The sequence below is a fragment of the Danio rerio genome, chromosome 16 (genome assembly GCF_049306965.1).
Source record: "Danio rerio strain Tuebingen ecotype United States chromosome 16, GRCz12tu, whole genome shotgun sequence".
In the NCBI taxonomy this organism is placed as follows: domain Eukaryota; kingdom Metazoa; phylum Chordata; class Actinopteri; order Cypriniformes; family Danionidae; genus Danio; species Danio rerio.
In genome coordinates, this window is record NC_133191.1 from 44,046,097 (window position 1) to 44,068,087 (window position 21,991).

The 21,991-nt window shown below is 35.2% G+C and overlaps 1 protein-coding gene across 13 annotated transcripts in view; it reads right to left on the reverse strand.

The window, feature by feature from the left end:
• Window positions 1-963: 963 nt before the first annotated feature.
• The window catches only part of rbms3 (RNA binding motif, single stranded interacting protein), a 264,037-nt gene continuing 243,009 nt past the window's right edge, over window positions 964-21,991 (reverse strand). For 12 of the 13 annotated variants that reach the window (XM_009292543.4, XM_009292541.4, XM_009292542.4 and 9 more), the window contains 4 exons: window positions 15,449-15,559; window positions 9,927-10,010; window positions 9,352-9,479; window positions 964-6,601 (listed from right to left, as the gene is read on the reverse strand). In XM_009292543.4, coding sequence (XP_009290818.1) covers window positions 6,598-6,601; window positions 9,352-9,479; window positions 9,927-10,010; window positions 15,449-15,559 — 327 coding nt within the window. In that variant the 3' untranslated portion in view covers window positions 964-6,597. Of the gene's footprint in view, window positions 6,602-9,347; window positions 9,480-9,926; window positions 10,011-15,448; window positions 15,560-21,991 lie in introns of those variants that run through there. The other variant, XM_009292545.4, reaches the window with a different exon arrangement.

Consider the following 21,991-nt stretch of genomic DNA (forward strand, 5'->3'; position numbering starts at 1 on the left):
AGGTATTGAACACATGAAGGGAGGTGTAGAAAGGCAGTGAAAGCCTAGATAGCAGCTGAAATCTCTTAAAATTTATTCAGCAACCCTGTTTATTGTAAAGGAATATAAGCTGCTTCAGTCCAACATCTACATTAGCAGGATGATGAAGATGAAACCAGGGTGGACATTTCAGCAGGACAACGAAAAGATCAGATTTGACAGACGAGACACACAGAACCATCAATATTTTTACATTTGGTAAACTGTTACTGTTAAAGCCTGTGAAAAACTCACATCTGAGCAATTCATGTGACTTCATTCTCTATTTGAGAGTCATCTTTAAGCTGCCCTCACCAAAAGCCTTTTATATAAATTACTAAATACGTTTCAGTAGATCAGTACTTTTTCCTTGTGTCATTTGATCGTTATTACAGTACATATAACTCATTTTTGGTTTGTTTTATTTTTATGTTTGTATTATTTGGGTTTTTACCACAATCTGGTTCAATTCCATGTTAGCAGCTCCTTTAGAAATGATTCCCAGGAAAAAAAAAACATGACGTGTTCAATTTTTATTTTCTCTGCTGTAGATAGATTTGATATTTCATCACAAATTATTGACATCAAGATGTTTTATGGTACTTATTAGTAACTGCATGAAAACAATCCTCGATTCGTCAATTATCTTGTGAAAAGGAACAAAAGCTGTTGACGTCCTACTTCTTCGAATTGTTCATTTTACCAAAGAAACTGCAGTCAAATGTACAGTATTACTGTACATAAATGTAACGTTATTGACGCGTAATTATCATGTTATAGACGTTATCTATTTCTTGTCTCTCAAAGTGACGAACGAGCACAATTTTAGCTAATAAAATCGTATTTAATGCTGTACTGAATACAAAAGTCATCCCTGAACGGTGAGGAAAATGAACAGTAAATGAAACCTCACAAAGAAAAGCTGGAGCACAAGTCAAAACAGTGTGATTTTGTAGATTTTTTTTATTGAAAGCTTCATCAAAAGAAACAAAAATAAAAAATGAACAAGTTTAAACCTAACATCCACTGGTCTACAGACACTCTCAGGATCACAGCTCGAGCACATGGGAGGCAAGAAAGTGAAGCAACTCAAAACGAAATTAAAAATCGTCGTTAGCATCGTAAAACTGTTCCGCGTTCATAGTTCAACAACACCTGTACAAAAAAAAAACATTTCCATAAATATTTCTCTATTTCATCTGCCAGTACGTTAGTGTCTAATTGAGGTTTTGCTGTTTGTGTTGAATTTGGTTGAACGTAGTTGCGCTGTTTCATAACAGTCCATCCAGCGAATGAACATCGGCCATTCAATGACCCCAACTGCGACAGCCAATCAGATGCACAGATATAATGCATGGCTTGGACCTCACAGCCAATGAATGGAGCAAAGGGTTTCTATGCCTTCGAGTGGATGGAAAAAAGTGTTTTTAGCTTACTAAATTACAGCTGGGATGAGAAAACTCCATTCAAACCTTCAGCTTCATCCCACACAATTATTCACTCTTTCATGAAGAGACTTCCTTTCCGTCCCCAAGGCCCAGACCACTTAAATACTGAATGCTTGATAGCAGCGAGCACATGATAAAAAGAACTCTCCAAAAAGACAGTGGATAAACACAAAAACACAGTGACTTTTTTTTCCTTATTTTGTATCTTTTTGTTTTGAAAATGAAAAGCTAGCTTCATGTCCTTATTGTAGCAGTCATCATGAACTTGGCATCGCTTTAATCCACAGTGTGAACTTTTCTCAGCTCACTGTTATGGTCATCACAGAGGATAAAGTACACCAACTTTGCTTTAATACTGTCCCCTAGTGGCTAATTGAGCTCATTACGTAGAGAATAAAAACAGACTGAAGCGTTTATGATGACTTTCAAAAGATCTTTTCAAAAGTCTCTCTTTAATGACAGAATAATGTATTCCCAGAGCACCTCGACAACTCTAATTACCCCGACTGTAAAACCTATTTATGAGCGGCCATGATTCCAGTCTATAATTCAGCATGTGCGTGGAAACTCTTTACTGACGTCTTAATAGATCTGGCCGCGTTCAAATCACGCGTAATTCAAGGTAAATAAAGGACAGCAGCCTTGTTGCTGTATTAAATGGATAGTTCATCCAAAATAAATGTGAACAATTTTGTCATTCCAAACCTGTATGACTTTCTCTCTGCTAAACGTGAAATAAGATGAACACCCACCAGAAAATAATGTTCTGACTTTAATTTTTCATCCTGTCAGTCATCCTGTCGCATTTTTACATTCTCAATTCTTTTAATTTCCTGTCTTATTGTGAAGAAATAAACCAGCATATTGATATGTCGGTTGTTTCTAGGGGTGTGTGTGAAATTCATGGTCTGCAATAATATAATAATTGTTGTTTTAACGATTTGCGAGCTGACATTATCGAGAATGTCACTCCCTTTGCGTAAAACAAAAAAAAAACAAAGTCTAATAAAGTCCAAAAGCGTTCACTGCCTGATTAATACTATTAGAATGAAGAATGAGCCTATAATTCAAGTTATGAACGCCCTGTATGGGTTTTTGTTTTATATAAGACATTATATAGTTCAATAATATCCCACAAACAAGAGTGCCATTTCCAGCATGTGAGCATGATTGCAAATGTGATATTGATTTTATACTCAGTCCAACAAAAAAGTTAATACTGAGTGACTTACATTTGTCCACAATACCATCTTATGTTATAGGGCTATATTTTTTTGGCAAAAGTCCAATGTTTTTGCTTGTTTTATTCCAAATACCACTGCAATATAAACAAAGATTGTGTACCTTGAAGGTATTTAGTAAATTTCCTACTGCAAATATACCAAAACTCAATTTTTGATGAGAAATGTGCATTGCAAAGCACTTTAGACATATTTAAAGGCAATTTTCTCTGTATTTTTTAACTCACATGTTGCAGATATTCAAATAGCTGTGTCTTTCAAATGTTTATTCATTTTCCTTCGACTTAGTTCCTTTATTCACTAGGGGTCCGCCACAGCGGAATGAACCGCCAAATTATCTAGCATACGTTTTTCGCAGCGGATGCCCTTCCAGCTGCAACGCAGTACTGGGAAACATCCATACTCACTCATTCACTCACACACACACTACTGCAAAATTTAGTTAATATTTATAGTAAATATATCAAAAGTCAATTTTTGATTAGTAACGTGCATTGCTAAGCACTTTAGAAAAATTTAAAGGCAATTCTCTCTGTATTTATTATTCATTTTTTAAACTCACAGATTACATATATTCAAATAGTTGTGTCTCTGTCATATATTGTCCTTATCAAACCAAGTATACATTAATGGAAAGTTTATTTATTTATTCAGTTGATGCATATATCTCAATTTCCAAATTTACACTTTTGACTTGTGGTTTTAGGTTCTAGGGTCACGTTTTTTTGGGTTGTTTTACCATTGAAAATAGTTTGAACAAAATAATTTATCAATGATTAGACTAAACTAAGGTACCAGCTGAAAACAGAACAAAACTTTGTTATAAAAATGTAAAATTTTTGTGCCAATATCACACACCCCTAGTTAGCTGTAGAGAGCACATAATGATACACTGTAAAACCCAACAGTCAAATCAAAAGAAAGGATTGTAGAGTGGACTCAAAATTGACTGAAAGTTAATTCTACTCATTTGAAATGAGTTTTGAACTCAGTGTTAAGAAAAAGAGTTAATTAAATACCTCATTACTTCAACTTAAATGGAGTAAGTTCACAGTACTCATATAGATTAGTTTTTGAACTCAAATGGTTTGTTGCAATCGGTTTCCTCAAAAGGTTTGAGTTGGCTTAACTTATTGAGTTTTACAGTACTCAGTTGGTTTGAGTTCTCTTCATTTATTGGGGTTTCCTGTGCTCAAATTGCTTCATTTCCTCAAATGGAGTAAGTTCACACTACTCATTAGGATTAGTTTTTAAACTTTAATGGTTTGTTGCAATTGATTTCCTCAAATGGTTTGAGATACTTTAATTTTTGGGGTTTTACAGTGCATAATAGAATAGAATAACCAAACATATCTCTGTAAAATAAAAACATATCTCTGTAAAAGTTCAGAATGTTGATGCAGACAGAATGAAATGCGGGTGGCATTAAATAAACATCAGCTTTTTTGTTTTAAATCACTGAACTCTTATATTATCTCTACTAAACCACAGGTCTCATCATGTTTGTAGCTCTTTTTAAACTTTTTAGTTCCTTTATAATTCTATTTAGCTTTCTCTTTGTCCCGTGATGTGCAATATACAAGCATCTCCACTTTTAACTGAAAATAATAGACCATTCAGGTATTCTTGTGGACATACTAAGATGGATAGCTGAGATCACTGAGAATCAGTAAGTCATACAGATTGTGAAACAACTTTGATGACAATAAAATCTTTTTTGGATAACATATCCATTTAATATTTGAGATTTTTCCTCTTTCTACACGTGTTTGCTAGTTTCTGAAATGGGTAGTTTGATAAAACGAAAGCAGATTTCAAATATGTAAGGTCGAAATGTTAGACAAGATATTCTGCACCCTATTTCCCAGCTGTCAAGGCACCTGAGCAACCGCCGAATCCCATGATGACGGGGCACCTTAGAGGCTCTGTCCCAGTCATGCAATGGTCATTTTTACAATTACTATGGATTACTAACTAGCATTGTGTCATCAAAACGTGGACTCGAAAACAACCCAAAGGGGTGTTGGGACAGAGCCGTTGTTTTTCAAGTAATGTTCACAAGAGATTTCCTATGGCATCTGGTTGATTAAAGAAACCTTGCATATAATATGAGGCGTTTCAATCGACGTGACTGCAAAAACAGAGAAGGACGGAGGTGCTCAGAACAACAACATATTACGCTAATGCTGCTAATTGCTAACGTTTTTCAGTGCCCCTGAAGCAAAGCTTGTGTTTCATGACCTGCAACACAAACTCCTGTGTTTCCTCATGGTAAAATTGCTTTCGATGAGGTAGTGATCTGTACACAGAGTTTAAATACACACACTAGTGAGTGCTTCCTTCCTGTTGAGTTGAAATGACGGTAAAACGGCCTTCTCTGAGAGAAAGCTGGAACTGAACGGACGTGTTTAGTAGTGACCGACCGTGAGTCGGCGACCGAGAAGGTGCAGCGAAAGAGGTATAGTTCATTGAGCCGGGCAGACGGAGGATGATTGATGGTTCAGCCGTTCTCTGCCGCCCTCTGCTGGACAAAAATCACACTCATGACAATCAGCGATGGTGCTTTTCTGCCTCTCAACAATTGACATAGACTCTGCAACAGTGGAAGGAAGTTTAAACCGTCAGGTACTAATCTGGCCGTCAAGGTCAAACAGATACCTCTGAAACCAAACTACTACTACGCCAAAAGAAAACAAATAATCTCAAATAGAAAAAAATCAGAAAGAAAAAAAAAAATCTATCCACTCCACTGTCTTGAGGGGGGTTTCTTCATCTTTGGTATAAAATATGCCATCCATGGGCTGCATTTGATCCACAGCTAAGAAAGACTAAAGAAATTGTCAACAATTTCCTATTACTATTGCTTTTTGCACACATTTGCTTTTTTTGTCTTGATTTAATCCATAAGCTTTTTTAATCTATGTAGATTTGCACTGCCATTTTTTTTGACTGTTTTAGTTTTTTTTTTTTTTTAGTTTTTCCGCAATGAAACAAGCAAAGCAGGCTAAAAACACCTTAAAGCTCATAAAAAATATTGCAGATAAAAACAATAATGCCATTAAAAATGATCTGCACTACACAATAAACTGCATTTCCCATGATGCAGTGGATTAACTTTTTTTTTCCTCTGTTTCTAAAAAAATGCAACTCTCTTTAATCATCACCATCATCATCATGACCACAATATTTTTTTGTCCCCTCATTTAAACACAAAGTCACCACTGATAATTTAAAACGTCTCAAGGAGACCGTTCTCTCTTTCTCTCTCTCTCTCTATGCTTTATACAAGTAATTTTCCTTTCTGTGTCAGGTCATTTTCACTGCATTCGTCAGTCTGTTCAGTTCAAACAGGAAAAAAGTCTTAGATGTTTTTCGAAATTAAGGCAACAAAGATGAAAAAACATTGATATTCTCTAGAAAACTAAAATCTAACTCATAAAAAAAGAAAAGTAATAGTAGCTTAGAATTCCGAGGAAGACTTCTTTTGCTCCTTCTCTCATTGTTTTACAAGAACGTGCTTCCTCGTCTAATAGAAAAACCCACTGTTTCTGAAAACCTACCTGCACATTCAAAAAAAAAAAAAAGAATAGGAAAACTTGTACTTGTTTGAATTCGTTCACTTCATGAAGGTAAAGTTTTTTTTTCATCAGGGTAGCCCAGACTGCATTTCTCATCTGGTTTCCCATCTGGTTGTGAGTTTCTCCAAAGGTCCTCCGCTGTGGGCCAGGTGTTAAATAAATTGTTTGTTTGTTGTTGTTTTTTAGATGCTTGTGCAAAAGTAGACACAAACGTGTTTTCCTATCTCTTGCGCTCTGTCTTCAATGTTCCCTCGTTGCAGTCCCCCAGTCTCAAGGCAACGCAGTCACCTCAGCACCCCGCTCCTCCTCTGGTTATCTAGAGTTTCAAAAGCAGAAAGTAAAACTTACAAGGTTCACTTCTGTATGATCACTTACTGGAGCCCTGATGGCTCAATAACTACTGCTTTTGTTGAGCCAAATAGAAGGCTGCAGGTATGCCATGGATTTAGCCTGTACTGCAGTACAACTTTGTCATAAAAAATATATTCTAGTCAATGCAATGATGTGGTAATGTACAATATAACATGGCAACACGCATAATGATAATGTTTTAGAAATCATTTAATAAAATAGCAACCATTTCAGGAATCATGCTATAGAAACCTAGACAATAAGTTGTTTTCAATAAAAATAGATTTTGGAATAAATGAAAACATATGAAAGGTTAAATGGTCATGAATAATTGTTGCAGTTTTGTTGTTCATAGTTGAAATATACTCTAGGCCACATTGGGAGAAAAAAAAATGGTTAATTTAATTGAATTTAGTGGAATCGTTGGTACTGCACACTAAAGTACAGTGGTCGAGAGAGCTTAATGTGCTGCAATTTAAGAAAACACAAGCAATTACAAAAAACACCAGCAAATTAAGTAAAGATCACATGCTGAAAATCCTCACAATGTATACACATAAAAAATGCACTGCAGTTTCTCACCACGTAAACAAATTGATGAAATTCGCTGCATTTTCTCGCAATGCAAACAATTTACAGAAACGCTGCATTTTCTCACAACACAAAAAGAAAAAAAAAAAAAAAAAACACAACAGACCCAAAAACCCTGTGCTGCAACTATTGCTCAGTGAAGTTGTAGGTGATCTTTGAAAGGTGAGCTTTTTGTTTCTTTATTTTTAGTAATAAAAATAATATTCCGATGCCCTAGTCTTTAGCATTTATAAGCCTAAACAGCCATAACCTAAATAGCCGGGTCCGTCATGTTTTATGGTCTCCTTGATCATTTCTGTTGTGTTGTGAAATAATGCAGCACATTTTTGTAAAATGTTTGCATTGTGAGAAAATGCAGTACGTTTATTAATTGTTTGCATTGTGTGAAAATGCAGCGCGTTTTTTAAAAAATGGGTTTGTGCTGTAAGAATTTGCAGCACATTTGCTGTCAAACTGATGAAGATCTTTTCTTAATTTGCTGGCATTTTTTGTGATTGCAGTTTTCTAAAATTGTAGCACGTTAAGCTCCGTACTAAAGACATCAAAACAAAAGCTTATTATCAACCTCAAAATTGAAACATAACGATCATATTTTTTGCAGGTTCAGAGTTAAAAATATGTATATCAAAAAATTTCATATTAAAAAACATATTCTGTAACTTTATTTAAGAAATCATATAAACCCCTGCATAATCAGCCAAGTGTTATCTTTAAAAGGAGACCAAACTTAAGTCTGCACTACAAAGCATTCAACATTTATCACAGATTGAGTTTTGTGGCTTTTATGCCGAGAGAGCTTAACTTGCTGCAATTTAAGAAAACAATTTTTTTTTATAAATTTTTATTTATTTATATATACAATTTATTAAACAATTAAAAAAAATGCCAGCAAATTGAAAAAGATCTTCATCTGTTTGACAGCACACGTGCTGCAAATCCTCACAACCCAAACACATTTTAAAAAAATGTACTGCATTTTCTCACAGCGCAAACAATGAATAAAACGCGATGCATTTTCTCACAACACAAAAACATCAGAACACAACGGAAATGTTTCAAGTGGACCCAAAAACACTGCTGTGCTGTGACTATTGTTCAAAGAACTTGTAGGTCATCTTTGAAAGGTGAGCTTTTTATTTGTTATGTGTTGTGCCTTTAGTATGTATTAGCCTAAATAACCATAACCTAATTATCACAGTCGGTCATGTTTTAGGATAATTTGAAAAATTTCTGTTGTGTTGTGAGAAAATGCAGCACGTTTTCGTAAAATGTTTGCATTGTGAGAAATGCAGCACATTTTTAAAAATGTATTCGTGTTGTGAGGATTTGCCGGTCATGTGCTGTCAAACTGAAGAAGATCTTTTCTCAATTTGCTAGCGCTTTTTGTAATTGCCTACTAAAGACATCAGAACAAAAGCCAAATTTTCAATTATTAACCTTAAATTTGAAACATAACTTTCATATTTTTGCAGATTTAGAGTTAAAAATATGCATTTCATAAATTTCATAATAAAAATTATTCTATAACTTTATTTAAAATATCACTTAAAACCTGCATAATTTGCCAAGTGTCATCATTAAAAAAAGAGACCAAACTTAAGTCTCAAGTCTTAAGCATTCAAGATTTATCACGGATTAAGTTGAAATTTTAATTTTGCTTAACCTTTAATTGGGCAACAAACAAATACATGGTCACTTCACTCACACTGATTACAATATAATTTTTAAAGACAAATGCTGAAGTGAAAAGTCTTGTAAATAGTAACACGTTATTTTAATAAGTATTTCAATGAGTGTCATATAAAGGGTTAAAAAGTGGTTACAAGGTAATAAATTGAAAACCTACTGGACAAATGTTTAGTACCAATAATAAAAATATTATTGAATTAAAATATACAACATTTATTTCACAGAATTTTGAAAGCCATGCAATGAGCATTTCTATTATTATTTTATAATAATAGCATTATCATCATTTCATAATAATAATCATAATAAATCTACTGCTATGTTTTATCTATCGACAACCAAAATGCAATGCTATAAAATGTTGTACTCCTGCAACGACACCTATATGCATGTCCGCTATTCATCTCATCAGTGTGCAGTGTCAGTCAAACTCACTTGGCGGGCTGAAAAGAGTAGGTGGGCGCGTGATCGCTGGTGTTTTCCACACCCAGAGCCTGTTGCTGCCCGCTGGCGTCCTGTGACGAGGCTGGAACGCTCTGTGGAGAAGCATCCGTCACCACTCCCTGCAACAACATGATGTCTGAATTACAGGACGTCCTAACACACACACACACACACACACACACACACACACACACACACACACACACACACACACAGACACACAGACACACACACACACACACACACACACGCACACACACACACACACACACACACACACACACACACACACACACACACACACACACACACACACACACACACACACACACACACACACACACACACAAAACTGAAATACTATTTAACCTCAACCAAAAAGAGCTGCGTTTAGCTCTTGGGCCAGATTGAGCTCCAGACCTCGTAAAGCTGTGAATAAAAAAGGCACTAAGGAAGTTGTGGGTGGATTTTGTGCCCCGAGGCAAGTGATCTCTACGTTTTCAATTAGCAGAGCTGGTCTAATCAGCTGGAGCAGTGAATGGATTTGCAGTCACCCAGAAACTCACCTCCACTGAGACAGCAGAGGCAGGCACCGCAGTGTACTGGGGAATATAGGTCCCCTGCATAGGAGCAGCAGCCGCAGTCATGTACTGGAAACAAAATTAAAACACACAGGACAAAAATCACATGGACTGTGCATTAATATGGACCAATTCACATTGGCTGGCAGTTTTACTGTATGCATGGACTGTTCATAAAATATATACGACAGCGGAGATCACACTTATTGTTGTGGTGTCATCTAATTTCAGACATACTGTACAGCTTTGACAGGTTTAACATCAAAATGTAGCACTTTAAACAGAGAGACTTATTATTTAAGGGGACCTAATTAATATGCCCCTTTTTTTAACAAGATGTAAAATAAGTCTCTGATTTCCCCTGTGTGTGTGTGCGTAGTTTCAGCTCAAAACACTGCACAAAAAATGTGTTATAACTCTTTAAAACAAATAAATGTTAAATGGTCACGAATAATTGTCGCAGTTTTGTTGTTTATAGTCGAAAGATAGGTCACATTCAGAAAGAAATTGTAATGTAATTGAATTTAGTGGGATTGTTGGTACTGCACCCTAAAGACATCAGAAAAAAAAAGTAAAATTTTCAATTATCAACACCACATTTAAAACCTAACTTTCACATTTTTGTAGGTTTAGAGTTAAAAATATGTACATGTATATTTCATAAAATACATTTAATATTAAAAAAATCTAGAACTTTATTTAAAATATCACAAACATCTGCATAATTAGTCAAGTGTCAACTTTAAAAACAGACCAAACTTAAGTCTGCACTAAGTCTGCACTAATAACATTTATCACAGATTAGGTCGGTTAATCTATAATCAGGTGAAAAAACATACAGTTAAAGTCAGAATTATTACCCCCCTGAATTATTAGCCCCTCTGTTTATTTTTCCACCACCATCTGTTTAATAGAGAAAAGATTTTTCAACATATTTCTAAACATAATAGTTTTAATAACTCATCTCTAATAACTGATTTATTTTATCTTTGCCATGAGGACAGTAAATAATATTTTAGATAGTTTTCAAGACACTTCTATACAGCTTAAAGTGATTTTTAAAGGCTTAACTAGGTTAATTACAGTAGGTTAACTAGGCAGGTTAGGGTAATTAGGCAAGTTATTGTATAACGATGGTTTGTTCTGTAGACTATCAAATAAATTTTGCTTAAAGGGGCTAATAATTTTTACCTTAAATTTTTTTTAAAAAATTAAAAACTGATTTTATTCTAGCCGAAATAAAACAAATAAGACTAAGTGAAAATGTATTGCTCTGTTAAACATCATTTGGGAAATATTTAAAAAAAGGGGGGGAATAATTCTGATTTCAACTGTATATGGGAAATTCATAGATGGTAACTTCATTGACACTGATTACAATCTAATTTTTTAAAGACATAAATGCTAAAAAAATATTGTAAATAGTAATATTCATGTTTTTTATGCATATTTCAATCAGTGTCTATAAAGGGTTAAAAAGTAGTTACCAGGTAATAAATTGATAATATATACTGCGCAAACATTTAGTACCAGTATTCAAAATAGGACTAACATTCCCTGTGAAAAGCTGAAAATGTCAAAAGATGTGGCTCAGAAGAATGTAGTCTATGAAGATTAAAGTGTTCATTTGTGCATCCTAAAACTCCACATATACAATGCCTCTTAGTCACTGACATTATCTTCAGCAGGTATGATGTGAATGGCGAACGGCTGTTTCTCACACTTGTTTAGGCTAATGAGGGAGAGATCGTCATTAATGGGTGGGACTTTATTACTCTGATGACATGCACAAAGGGAGAATGTCAATCAAATTGTTTCTGAGGACTGTTTTTATTAATTGTAATTATAAAAGGAGAATTATTAGATTTTTACCATTAGAGGCTGGCTAAATTCTCAGACTGATGCCACACACCTGTATTTAAAATTTAAAATTATAAATGTGACTTTTGCATAATAGGTCCCCTTTAAAGTTATTCAAACATAAACCGAGATGAAATTGCAGTGTCATGAAGGGAAAACAGCTGAGCACCATTGCATCCTGCCTTGTTCTTGTTGGAAACTGAGAAGCAATAATGAGCAGTAATGACACCGTACACGATTTAATGTCCGGGCCAAGTCTGTTTATGTAAAGATAATTAGTAGAAGTTTTCTGTTTACTGACATTGGAGGCACAAAGAAGGGTTCAAAACCCTCATGGCCAGCAGCATGTATCAACCATAAAAATAATACATCATTTATCGGCCTGCAATGATTTTTATTCTTATGATAATGTAATAATAGATATAATGATTACGATAACACTGAAAATAATAATTTAATGGTCATTACTATGGCTAGACACAATCTGCAGAATCTTAATTTATTGAGTTGTTTTTGCATCGAATAAAAAATATCTGCAGATTTATGCAGAATGATTGATGATTTAGAGAGTACAGAAGCTAAAAACAGATAAAATAAAATAAAAAACTTCATAACTTATACTTATTTTTTTCTGTTTTTGTCAATGGAAGCTCATTTTTGTTATATGGCAGCAGCGTAGCAAGATGCTGAGTGTGTGTTTATGCAAAAAGTAAAGTGAACAGTGTTTTTAAATGCTCAGACTATTGAGGAAGCGCTTACTGAGTGTTTTGAAGAGCACAGGCATTTTCAGTTGCACAATTATCTTTCTGTGGATGCTTAAGGTTTACATTATGCAAATCTAATTATTATTGCTAGCAAATCTACAATAGGGCTCTCATATTTTTATGATCACCAGCGATCTACTGTAGCAGTTGCAGATTGCTGGAAGAACTACACATCTGCCACTGATATGAACTACAGATCCCATCACGCACCTCACACACCAGTTCCAGTTCTCTCCCTGATTACACACAAAGCTGATGCTCCTAAGGACTAAAGAGCAGGTCTATTTATACACCTCACTTTGACATACACATTGCTGAGTCTTGTTGTTCCCATGAACATTACAAAGAGTTTTTCCTTGTTTTTTCTGCCTTGTTTTGATCCTTGTCTTGTTTACCATTTTTAATTCTTTGACGCCTGTCCTGACCATTGGCCTGTTTCTGACTACACTCTTGGATTGCCCTCATACTCCAGTTTGTACCTGTTTGACCATTGCCTGTCTGACTATTCTCTATATAAAGTGCACGTGGATCCTCAACTCTGTTGTACTCCGACTACTCCTTGTTACACATATAATACATCCACTAAAAGCAAATATTACTTTATAAATTGTATTGTGCATAAATCATCAAAAAATCTGCATAAAATTCAAAAATATTACTGAATCAGTACAAAAATAAATAAATAATGAAATAATGGTAAACTGAATAAATAAAGAAAACTGAATAAAAATATATGCAAACACATTCACATACAAAAATAATTAATAATTGGCTCAAAACAGTGGAGCTTTTAGTGTATTATTCTAAGATACTAGGAATGTAACAGATCACAGTTGATTCGTGATTCGAACATTACAACCCACAGTTCGGAACACACGTGACCCGCAGTTTCATACATTCACTTTCTTGTCGGCGTAGTCCCTTTATTAATCCGGGGTCGCCACAGCAGAATGAAAGGCCGACTTATCAAGCACGTCTTTACGCAGCGGATGCCCTTCCAGCCGCAACCCATCTCTGCGAAACATCCACACACATATTCACACACACACTTATACACTACGGACAATTTAGCCTACCCAATTCACCTGTACCGCATGTCTTTGGACTGTGAGGGAAACTGGAGCACCCGGAGGAAACCCACATGAACGCAGGGAGAACATGCAAACTCCACACAGAAACGCCAACTGAGCCGAGGTTCGAACCAGCGACCTTCTTGCTGTGAGGCGACAGCACTACCTACTGTACTGCGCTGCTGCCTCGCCGACCTGCAGTTTAATAACCTTTTTTAACTTGTAGGTTAATCCAGCATTTATAACAATTGCAGAGAGATTGCCTTCCGTGTCATTCAAATCATACGTATGAAAGCATTTCGGCTTCCAAAATATTATGATGACGGAAAAAGTTGTGGTGGGACCTACCTAAATGCTTTCTTGGGTTAGTGTTAGTGTCTTAGGTAATGTTTTCTGTCACTGTTTGTTTAGCCTGCATTAATGCCTACAGTGTAAAGCTGCACAACTACACATTAAAAGATCATGATCTCAGTTAAAACCCGCACCACATGAATGATAAATGATAATGATTTGCATGTGTTTATTAATCCTTCGAAGCTCTGCATACAAATCTGCATTTGATCGAGATAGATTCAGTTTTTACTTTTTCAGTTAGTTAAAAACAATTAAACAACACAGAAGTACTGGGAGAACAGTTTATAGTTCAGACTTAAACACTGATGTTTATGCTCAAGATTAAAATCACAGTTTAATGGAATTGACGCTGGTGAATGTTGTTGCAATTACATTGTGTAACCAATGGGTGGCGACAAACAACCATCAAAATTATGTCACTGAATAGGTTTACAAAAATGATACACCTACAATCAAACAAAAGTTTATGTGTGAATTGTTGAATCATTAATTGAACATAAATATGATCTGTTGTACAAGATTTCTTTATTTAGCATTATTAGCAGCAGTACCAAAGATAATTTTTTTTGTATTAAATAAAATTTTTAAGCTGAATACTATTTTATTAAATACATTTTTTCAGCTGATTTTTTATTTTGATTAAAATGACAGGCTCTAAGTTCTGTTTGCTAAAACCAATGTTTTTTTGCAGTAATGTTTTTGTATAATTGAAAAGAAATTGACATTTGTCTCCTCCCTTTTGTGCTGATCCAAAAAATGGTCCGATCCATGACCCAAAAACCATAGTGTAATCTGTTTAACCATTAGCAGAAAAAAATAGTGCAGGCTGAGTGATGTGGCTGCTCATTTACTTTAATTTATTTTATTCAATGTTAATCATTTTTATTTTTCGCTCTTCATAAAATGTCCCATCAAAATCTATTGTTCAAAGTGACCATCACAGAAATGGGGAGTCCCTAAGGAGGCATTCGCGATGCGGAGAAAATAAAACAAGCACAAAAAAAACTATTAGAGATGCACAAATATAAAGATGTTGTCTAATACTGATGGCCAATAACTTTGTATATTTGTTCTATATTTAAAAGCCAAAAATCTACTATATACTGGCCAACAAATACAAATCTTCAAGTGAATGTATCATATAAAGTGAAAGGCACCAAACAAAACCGCTCATTGCTAGCATTTATTTAAAGTACTATTTAATTTTTCTTTCCTTATTGCTTTTAATTTTAAAGACTTAAATACAAATCAATGTGGATTTTATAATTGGATTTCGCTCAGGAGTGATTTTGGCTAGATGGATTTAATTGAGTATGATATTGACACCATATCCATATTTTATTTCCCAGGTACTTTATTCTCACCCCTGGGCAGAGCTTTACTTTCTTTTCCAACATCAGTTTGCAAACTTTTAATTAGCGTTTGGATAGTAGGTGAACAGACTTGAACACACACTCACAGTGCCAGTGGTGCCCAGAGACAGGTGGTTCATCTGCTGGGTGAGGGGTCCCATCATGTTCGCAGGCTGCATGGAGATGGTGTGGTCCATGGTTGGCGTTATAACAGCACCCTATAAGAGGAGACACACATGGGCAAACACACGGTTACTGGCAGGGCCTTAAATAAACACTCACCAATTGATCAAATACGAGTAAAAATCTGTGTTGGAGAGTGTATGAAACCAGCTGGCTGTTAATTCTAACAACAGTCGAGAATGCAATATGACTGACTGTGATTCTCAAATATTTAATTATTTAAATATCTAAGTAATATGAGATGAGAACTGTGACTTTTTCATGAAAACAGATTATAATAAGTTTTTTCATTCATTCATTCATTTTCCTTCGGCTTGGTCTCTGATTTATCAGAGGTCGCCACAGCGGAATGAACCGCCAACTATTCCTACATATGTTTTATTTAGAGGAAGCCCTTCCAGTCGCAACTTAGTACTGGGAAACACTCATACTCTCTCTATTACACACTCATATACTATGGCCAATTTAGTTTATTCAGTTGACCTATACCGCATGTCTGGACTGTGGGGGAAACCGGATTACCTGGAGGAAACCCATGTGATCACAGGGAGAACATGCAAACTCCACACAGAAATGCCAACTGACTCAACCGGGACTCAAACCAGCGACCTTATTGCTGTGAGGCGAGAGTGCTAACCACTGAGTCACCGTGCCCCCGCTTAAGTGTGTTCAATGTTTCAGTAAATGACCCACACAAACTCCCTATTCCTGCAAAGCTGTGAGTTTGCTTTAACATGCAACCAAGCAAGTTTAAGTGTTTTGTTAAATTTTTTAAAAAGAGTAGCAATTAAAAAGAAAATTGCCAACCAAATTAAAGGCTAAAGGTTAAAAAAAAAACTTTTGTACTTTTACAGTTGCAATGTAAAATAATTGTAATAGTAATTATATAAATAACGTATTTAATACTGCTATTAAATACGGTAACAATATCTCAATATCAAAACCAATATTCATGCCCTTTTAGAGCATGCACCAGACTGCTTCTCTGTGTTTCTCTGATATTTTCTACAAATAAATAATTATTTAGGCCTATTTAAATATTAATTTATTATATTATAACAAATAATTAAAATGAAAAAGTTAAATATAATCAACAAAGAAAATGTAAATGAAAAAGCTTATTTATTGGCTGTTTTAGTTCTTTCACTTTAAAATAACAAACACACTTTATGAATTAATTTATTAATTTACAGTATGTTTGTACTTTTATTTTAGTTGTCTCTAATTTTATTTTAGTTTTAATTTCCAAAATGAATCCTCATTGCACTTAAGTTGACATTGATAATAAAGCTTGTTAACAAGTTTTTAATTATTAAGGAAATATATATATATTTAATGATGAAGGAAATATAATGCATTGTTTCGTTATTTCTTCTTCATTTACAAGTAGCAGGGTATTTCTATATTTCTGCTCACATTCCATCTCTTTGTGTCATTGGCACCATTGTCGCAAACTGCCGCTACACCTAAAAACACTTTATGAATTCTGTAGTCCTTCCGTGGCATCACTACGTGGTGAAGTGGTCATTTTGAACTGTTACTCACTGTTATTGTATGATTAAAAACATCAATAAAAATAATAATCAACAATACATAATAATTATAATGCTTCTTCTGTCTATTTTTATTTTTTCGGTCTATTCTATTTTCAGAAATGATGCACATACAGTTTTACAAAAGGTAATAAAAAATATTTATGGCCAGTTATAATGTAGTCAAAAAAAAATAATGGCACTTATAATCAGTGTTGGGAAAAGTTACTTTTGAAAGTAATGCATTACAATATTCAGTTACTCCCCTAAAAAAAACTAGTTGCGTTACTTTTTAAGGAAAGTAACGTGTTATGTTACTTTTGAGTTACACTTTCATACCTGTCTGAGGCTTGACCTCTTTCAGAACTTGAAGGGTACTTTTCTTTTTTTAAATATAGGAGCTTTGCATTTAGAGACACATTGTATAACATACATCTTCATTTACCTTTTTAAAAAGTTGGAACAATGTTACCTTCTGAGAACTTTCTGACGCTACACATGCCATATAAACAAACTAATTAAAGTTGAAAGCAATGTTGAAAGCAACACTGCTTATAATGCTTGCAATTAGACTTTCTTTTTAAATGATTCACTCTATTTTTAAAAGAAATGATGCACAAACAGAGCCACAAATGATAAAAAAAACAATTATGGCCAGTAATTTTTCTCAAGTCACTAGCCACTGGCAGAATGAGAGGAGAGATGAACGGCCTTTCACCAATGCATCGGGACAACTTTATTAGAGTCAACAAGCTGATCAGACAGCCATGCTCTCCACAAAAAGCGCTCTGCTTGTTTCTTATTGGCCCGTACAGCCGCAGCTGGACTCTATTATGAGGGCCAGACGTGAGCTGTTCCACTTCAACAAGTGAAATAATGCGATCCAAATGCGAGTCATGCATACTTCTGCAGAGATGATGCATTGCTCACTTAACGGCAGAGCTGCTCCACACTGCGGGTCTGTTTACGTTTCAGGCACGCCGGGACGAGAGTGCAAACACATGTGAAGAACAGGCAAAAGAGAGAAAGAGGGAGAGGGAGAACGACTGCGATCATCTGACGGATCACATGAGAGCTTGGGCAGAATTAGGCCAGAGTTGGACGCACACGCTCGTTCTCACATGCCAGCCTGATTAGGATTAATCATTCCGAGGAGACCCTCCGTCAAACAGTTTGTCAGAAAGTTCAGCGCTTCTCAGATGCTTTGGCGGAGGATGATGAGAAAGCGTTTAATTCATCCGTCCTGACTGTAGAGCACTTTTAGCAGATACACATATCTGAAGTAGGGCGATGCAGTGGCGCAGTAGGTAGTGCTGTCGCCTCACAGCAAGAAGGTCGCTGGTTCGAGCCTCGGCTCAGTTGGCGTTTCTGTGTGGAGTTTGCATGTTCTTCCTGCGTTCGTGTGGGTTTCCTCCGGTTGCCCCCACAGTTCAAAGATATGCGGTACAGGTGAATTGGGTAAGCTAAATTGTCCGTAGTGTGTATGTGAATGAGTGTATGAGAATGTTTCCTAGTAATGGGTTGCGGCTGGAAGGGCATCCGCTGTGTAAAAATGTACTGGATAAGTTGGCGGTTCATTACGCAGTGGCGACCCTGGATTAATAAAGGGACTAAGCCAACAAGAAAATGAATGAATGAAAAAACACATCTGAAGTTTTCAGTTTTATGAAATGTATTGCACTTTCAATATGTTGTAAGGATTTTTTTTATTTTATTTACTCCTTAAAATTGAATTTTCTTTAGTTTTGGGAAATAATTATTTGGGATATTCAGCAAGAGTGCATCAAAAGGGACAGAAAAGTAGATTAATAATAGTACATAACATTTACATTTTAAATAAATGCTGTTTTATTTTTTGGAATTTATGCTCGGCATAGAATCCTAGAAAATCCTTAATCATTGATTTTTATCATTGATACTACTACTACTACTACTACTACTACTACTACTACTACTAATAATAATAATAATAATAATGTAATTATGGAATCATAATAATAAAATGATGATTTTAGGATAATGAAATGGTAATTATGTGAAAACTGAAGTATGATGCTTACATTTTAGCTATGATATCACTACATTTAAAAAAATACCAAAACAGAAAATGGCTATTTTAATGGAAATAATATTTTCTGTATTTTGTGCGTATAAACTAAAAGCCTATTAAGAGAAAATAATTGTGAGATATTAATTGAATACGCCCTAATAAACACAAACTTTTGGGTTTTCTCACAATTCTATTTTTTTCCAATGTAAGCTCACCCAGATTTGATTTTGTATCTTGCTAATCTATTGTTTTTCCTCCGAATTGTGAAATAAAAAGTCAATTTGTAACTGTTGATGTGAACCATATGAACAGATAATCTGTTATCCAGAATTGTATGGAACGTCCGGTTAGGGGAGAGCGGGGACGAAAGTAACGTGGGTCGAAAGTACCAAATTGATTTTCTCGAAGCCCTGACAACATTTGATTTCCAGGTTATAACAGCACATTTAGGATGCAACATTTAATGGAGCTGCCAAATGTCATGAGGTTCAGGCCGTGTCCCACAGCTAGCTCCTAACTTCTGTTTTTAAGTGCAAAAAGTTAATTATTGCAGTGGCTCTTTTTTCCTTATTACAAGTTGTGTTTCTTTTTTTATGTGTCACACTAATGTTCAACCTACAGGTATTTAGTGCAATAACACATCCTTGAGTTTGAAATCTCTGGGCTCTATTTTAACAGTCTACGCGCAAAGTCCAAAGCACATAATGCAAAAGCATGCAAGAGTGTCCGAATCCATTTCTGCTATTTTAAGGACGGAAAAATATGTTTTGTGCCTGAGCACCTGGTCTAACAGGGTTGTGCTTATTCTCTTAATGAGTAATGGGTGTGTTTTGAGCATAAGGTGTATCAAATCAATCAGAGTCTTATCTCCAATTTCCGTTAAGAGTCAGTTGGTAACGCCATGGCACATTTGCCATTTACATGGTGGACTTTGTAAGTGGAAATACTGAATGCTTCACTAGTTAAACAGACCATCTGCAGTGCGAAGATAAAGAATGAACCTCCTCTATTCGGCCTCTTTACTTTCTCTTTCTCTCTTTCGTGGATAAGGAAACGGAGTTGTATGCACTTCACTAAAGACATCCATTAGTCTACATTTTTAATTCTGTTTGTTAAGCACAAAGATTTAATTCAATTTCTAAAATCAGTTTTAATTTCCAGCAAACAAATAAATGAACAATAATAATAAAGTGTGGTCAAAAAACTGAGTTATATCCAATTAAAGATGCTATGCCCCATCTGGTCTAAAGCCCAACAGGTGGACAAATCTAAGCTTGTTTTTAATATAACAAATATAAATATTCAGAATAAATAATACTGCTAATAATATTAACAACATTATACAAAAACAAGTTAAATAAACTGAAAAAAGCTTTCCAAGATGATGAAGGCACGCAGGCAGTGGTTTTTATATTTATGTATAAAGTAATCATTTTTGTAATATTTTAATCCTTTAATTATTTTTCATTTGTAAACATATTTGTGTATTGCAGTACATCCTGTGTGTATTAAGCAATGTGTAAGCATTTAAGGTGCACAACTAATGTACTCTGTGCTGGACTTTTGACCTGATTTTAGCTGGTCTATTGCACAGTCTATTTTAGTTCCTCAAAACAGCAACAAGGCAACAATGCGCCTTAACACACCTCTTTTCTAGACCTGCACACCCATGAGTCCACAAAGTGGCGCAAATTAATTTGCTATTTAAACAACGTGGTGGAAAACGTGAAAATTAGGGTTGTGCTGGTCTGAAAATAGTAATACATCGCGTTAAGGTTAAACACATTGTGAGCTTTATTGCGCTGGGTGTTTGATAGGGCCCTCCGAGTTTTTCAGTTTAAAAATAATTCAGGTTAAAATGGAAAGAGATCCTATGGGGGCGAATGCAACACTGTTATTCATGTCCCACTGATAATAACCATGCTTTATTTTTCCACTTCATTTTCAGTGTTTTGATATGTTTTATAAGATGAATGCATTTTGGCAATAATAATAAACAAATATTCAAAAACTATAGATAAAGTTAATATTTTGCATTGTTGGATTGCTTTTGAAACATACGATGGAAGTGACATTTAAAATGAAAATGCAGTTTAATATTTTTTGCAAAAATAAAGCACAAAATATGTTTGCAGTTAACATTAACAGGGTCAGATACTGTATTCAATCTAAACAAGATTAAGCCAGTAAATCTAGCAAATATTATTGTGTTACTTTAGATCCACCAGTGAGTTACGTTCGTCTCTGTTTATGGGGTCTGAATTAACAATGTGCAACTTTTGCCTAAAGTGAAGTTATACTGCAGTTGTTTTACATTGACAGAAAATAACCCCTTATTTTGACAGAGCACTGTTGCGAGTTAGTAACCACAGCAAAATATACATTTCTGCTAAACACATTATCTATTATAATGAGGTTTTTATGAAAACTTGTCAGTACTCTCCCCCACTTTGATTAAAATGTACCAGTTAGTGAACATCTTTGAAAGAGATATTCTCCCTGATTTCACTAACAGCCTTTACACACACTACCACACACACACACACACACACACACACACACACACACACACACACACACACAGAGCCATGTTTCAGTCTCTCTCTCTCTCTCTCTCTCTCAGCCAGCTCAGATTGGTGGAGCTGGTGCTTGCCTGCGCTTGAAGAATAAACTGTACAGGCACTTGGTGTCAGAAGCGCTCTGTCTCTATTCACGCTTTCAGAGGTAAAGCGTTCAGCCGCTCCGCTCAGCACCCGCCGCGTCTTAGCTTTCAGAAGCGAGAGCCTCAAGCTAACAGTTCCCCCGCCCCACGACAAGCTTTCATAATGAGCGGAGGAAAAAAGAAATCCATGCTGAATAATTCTCCACTCTAATTTACAGCCGTA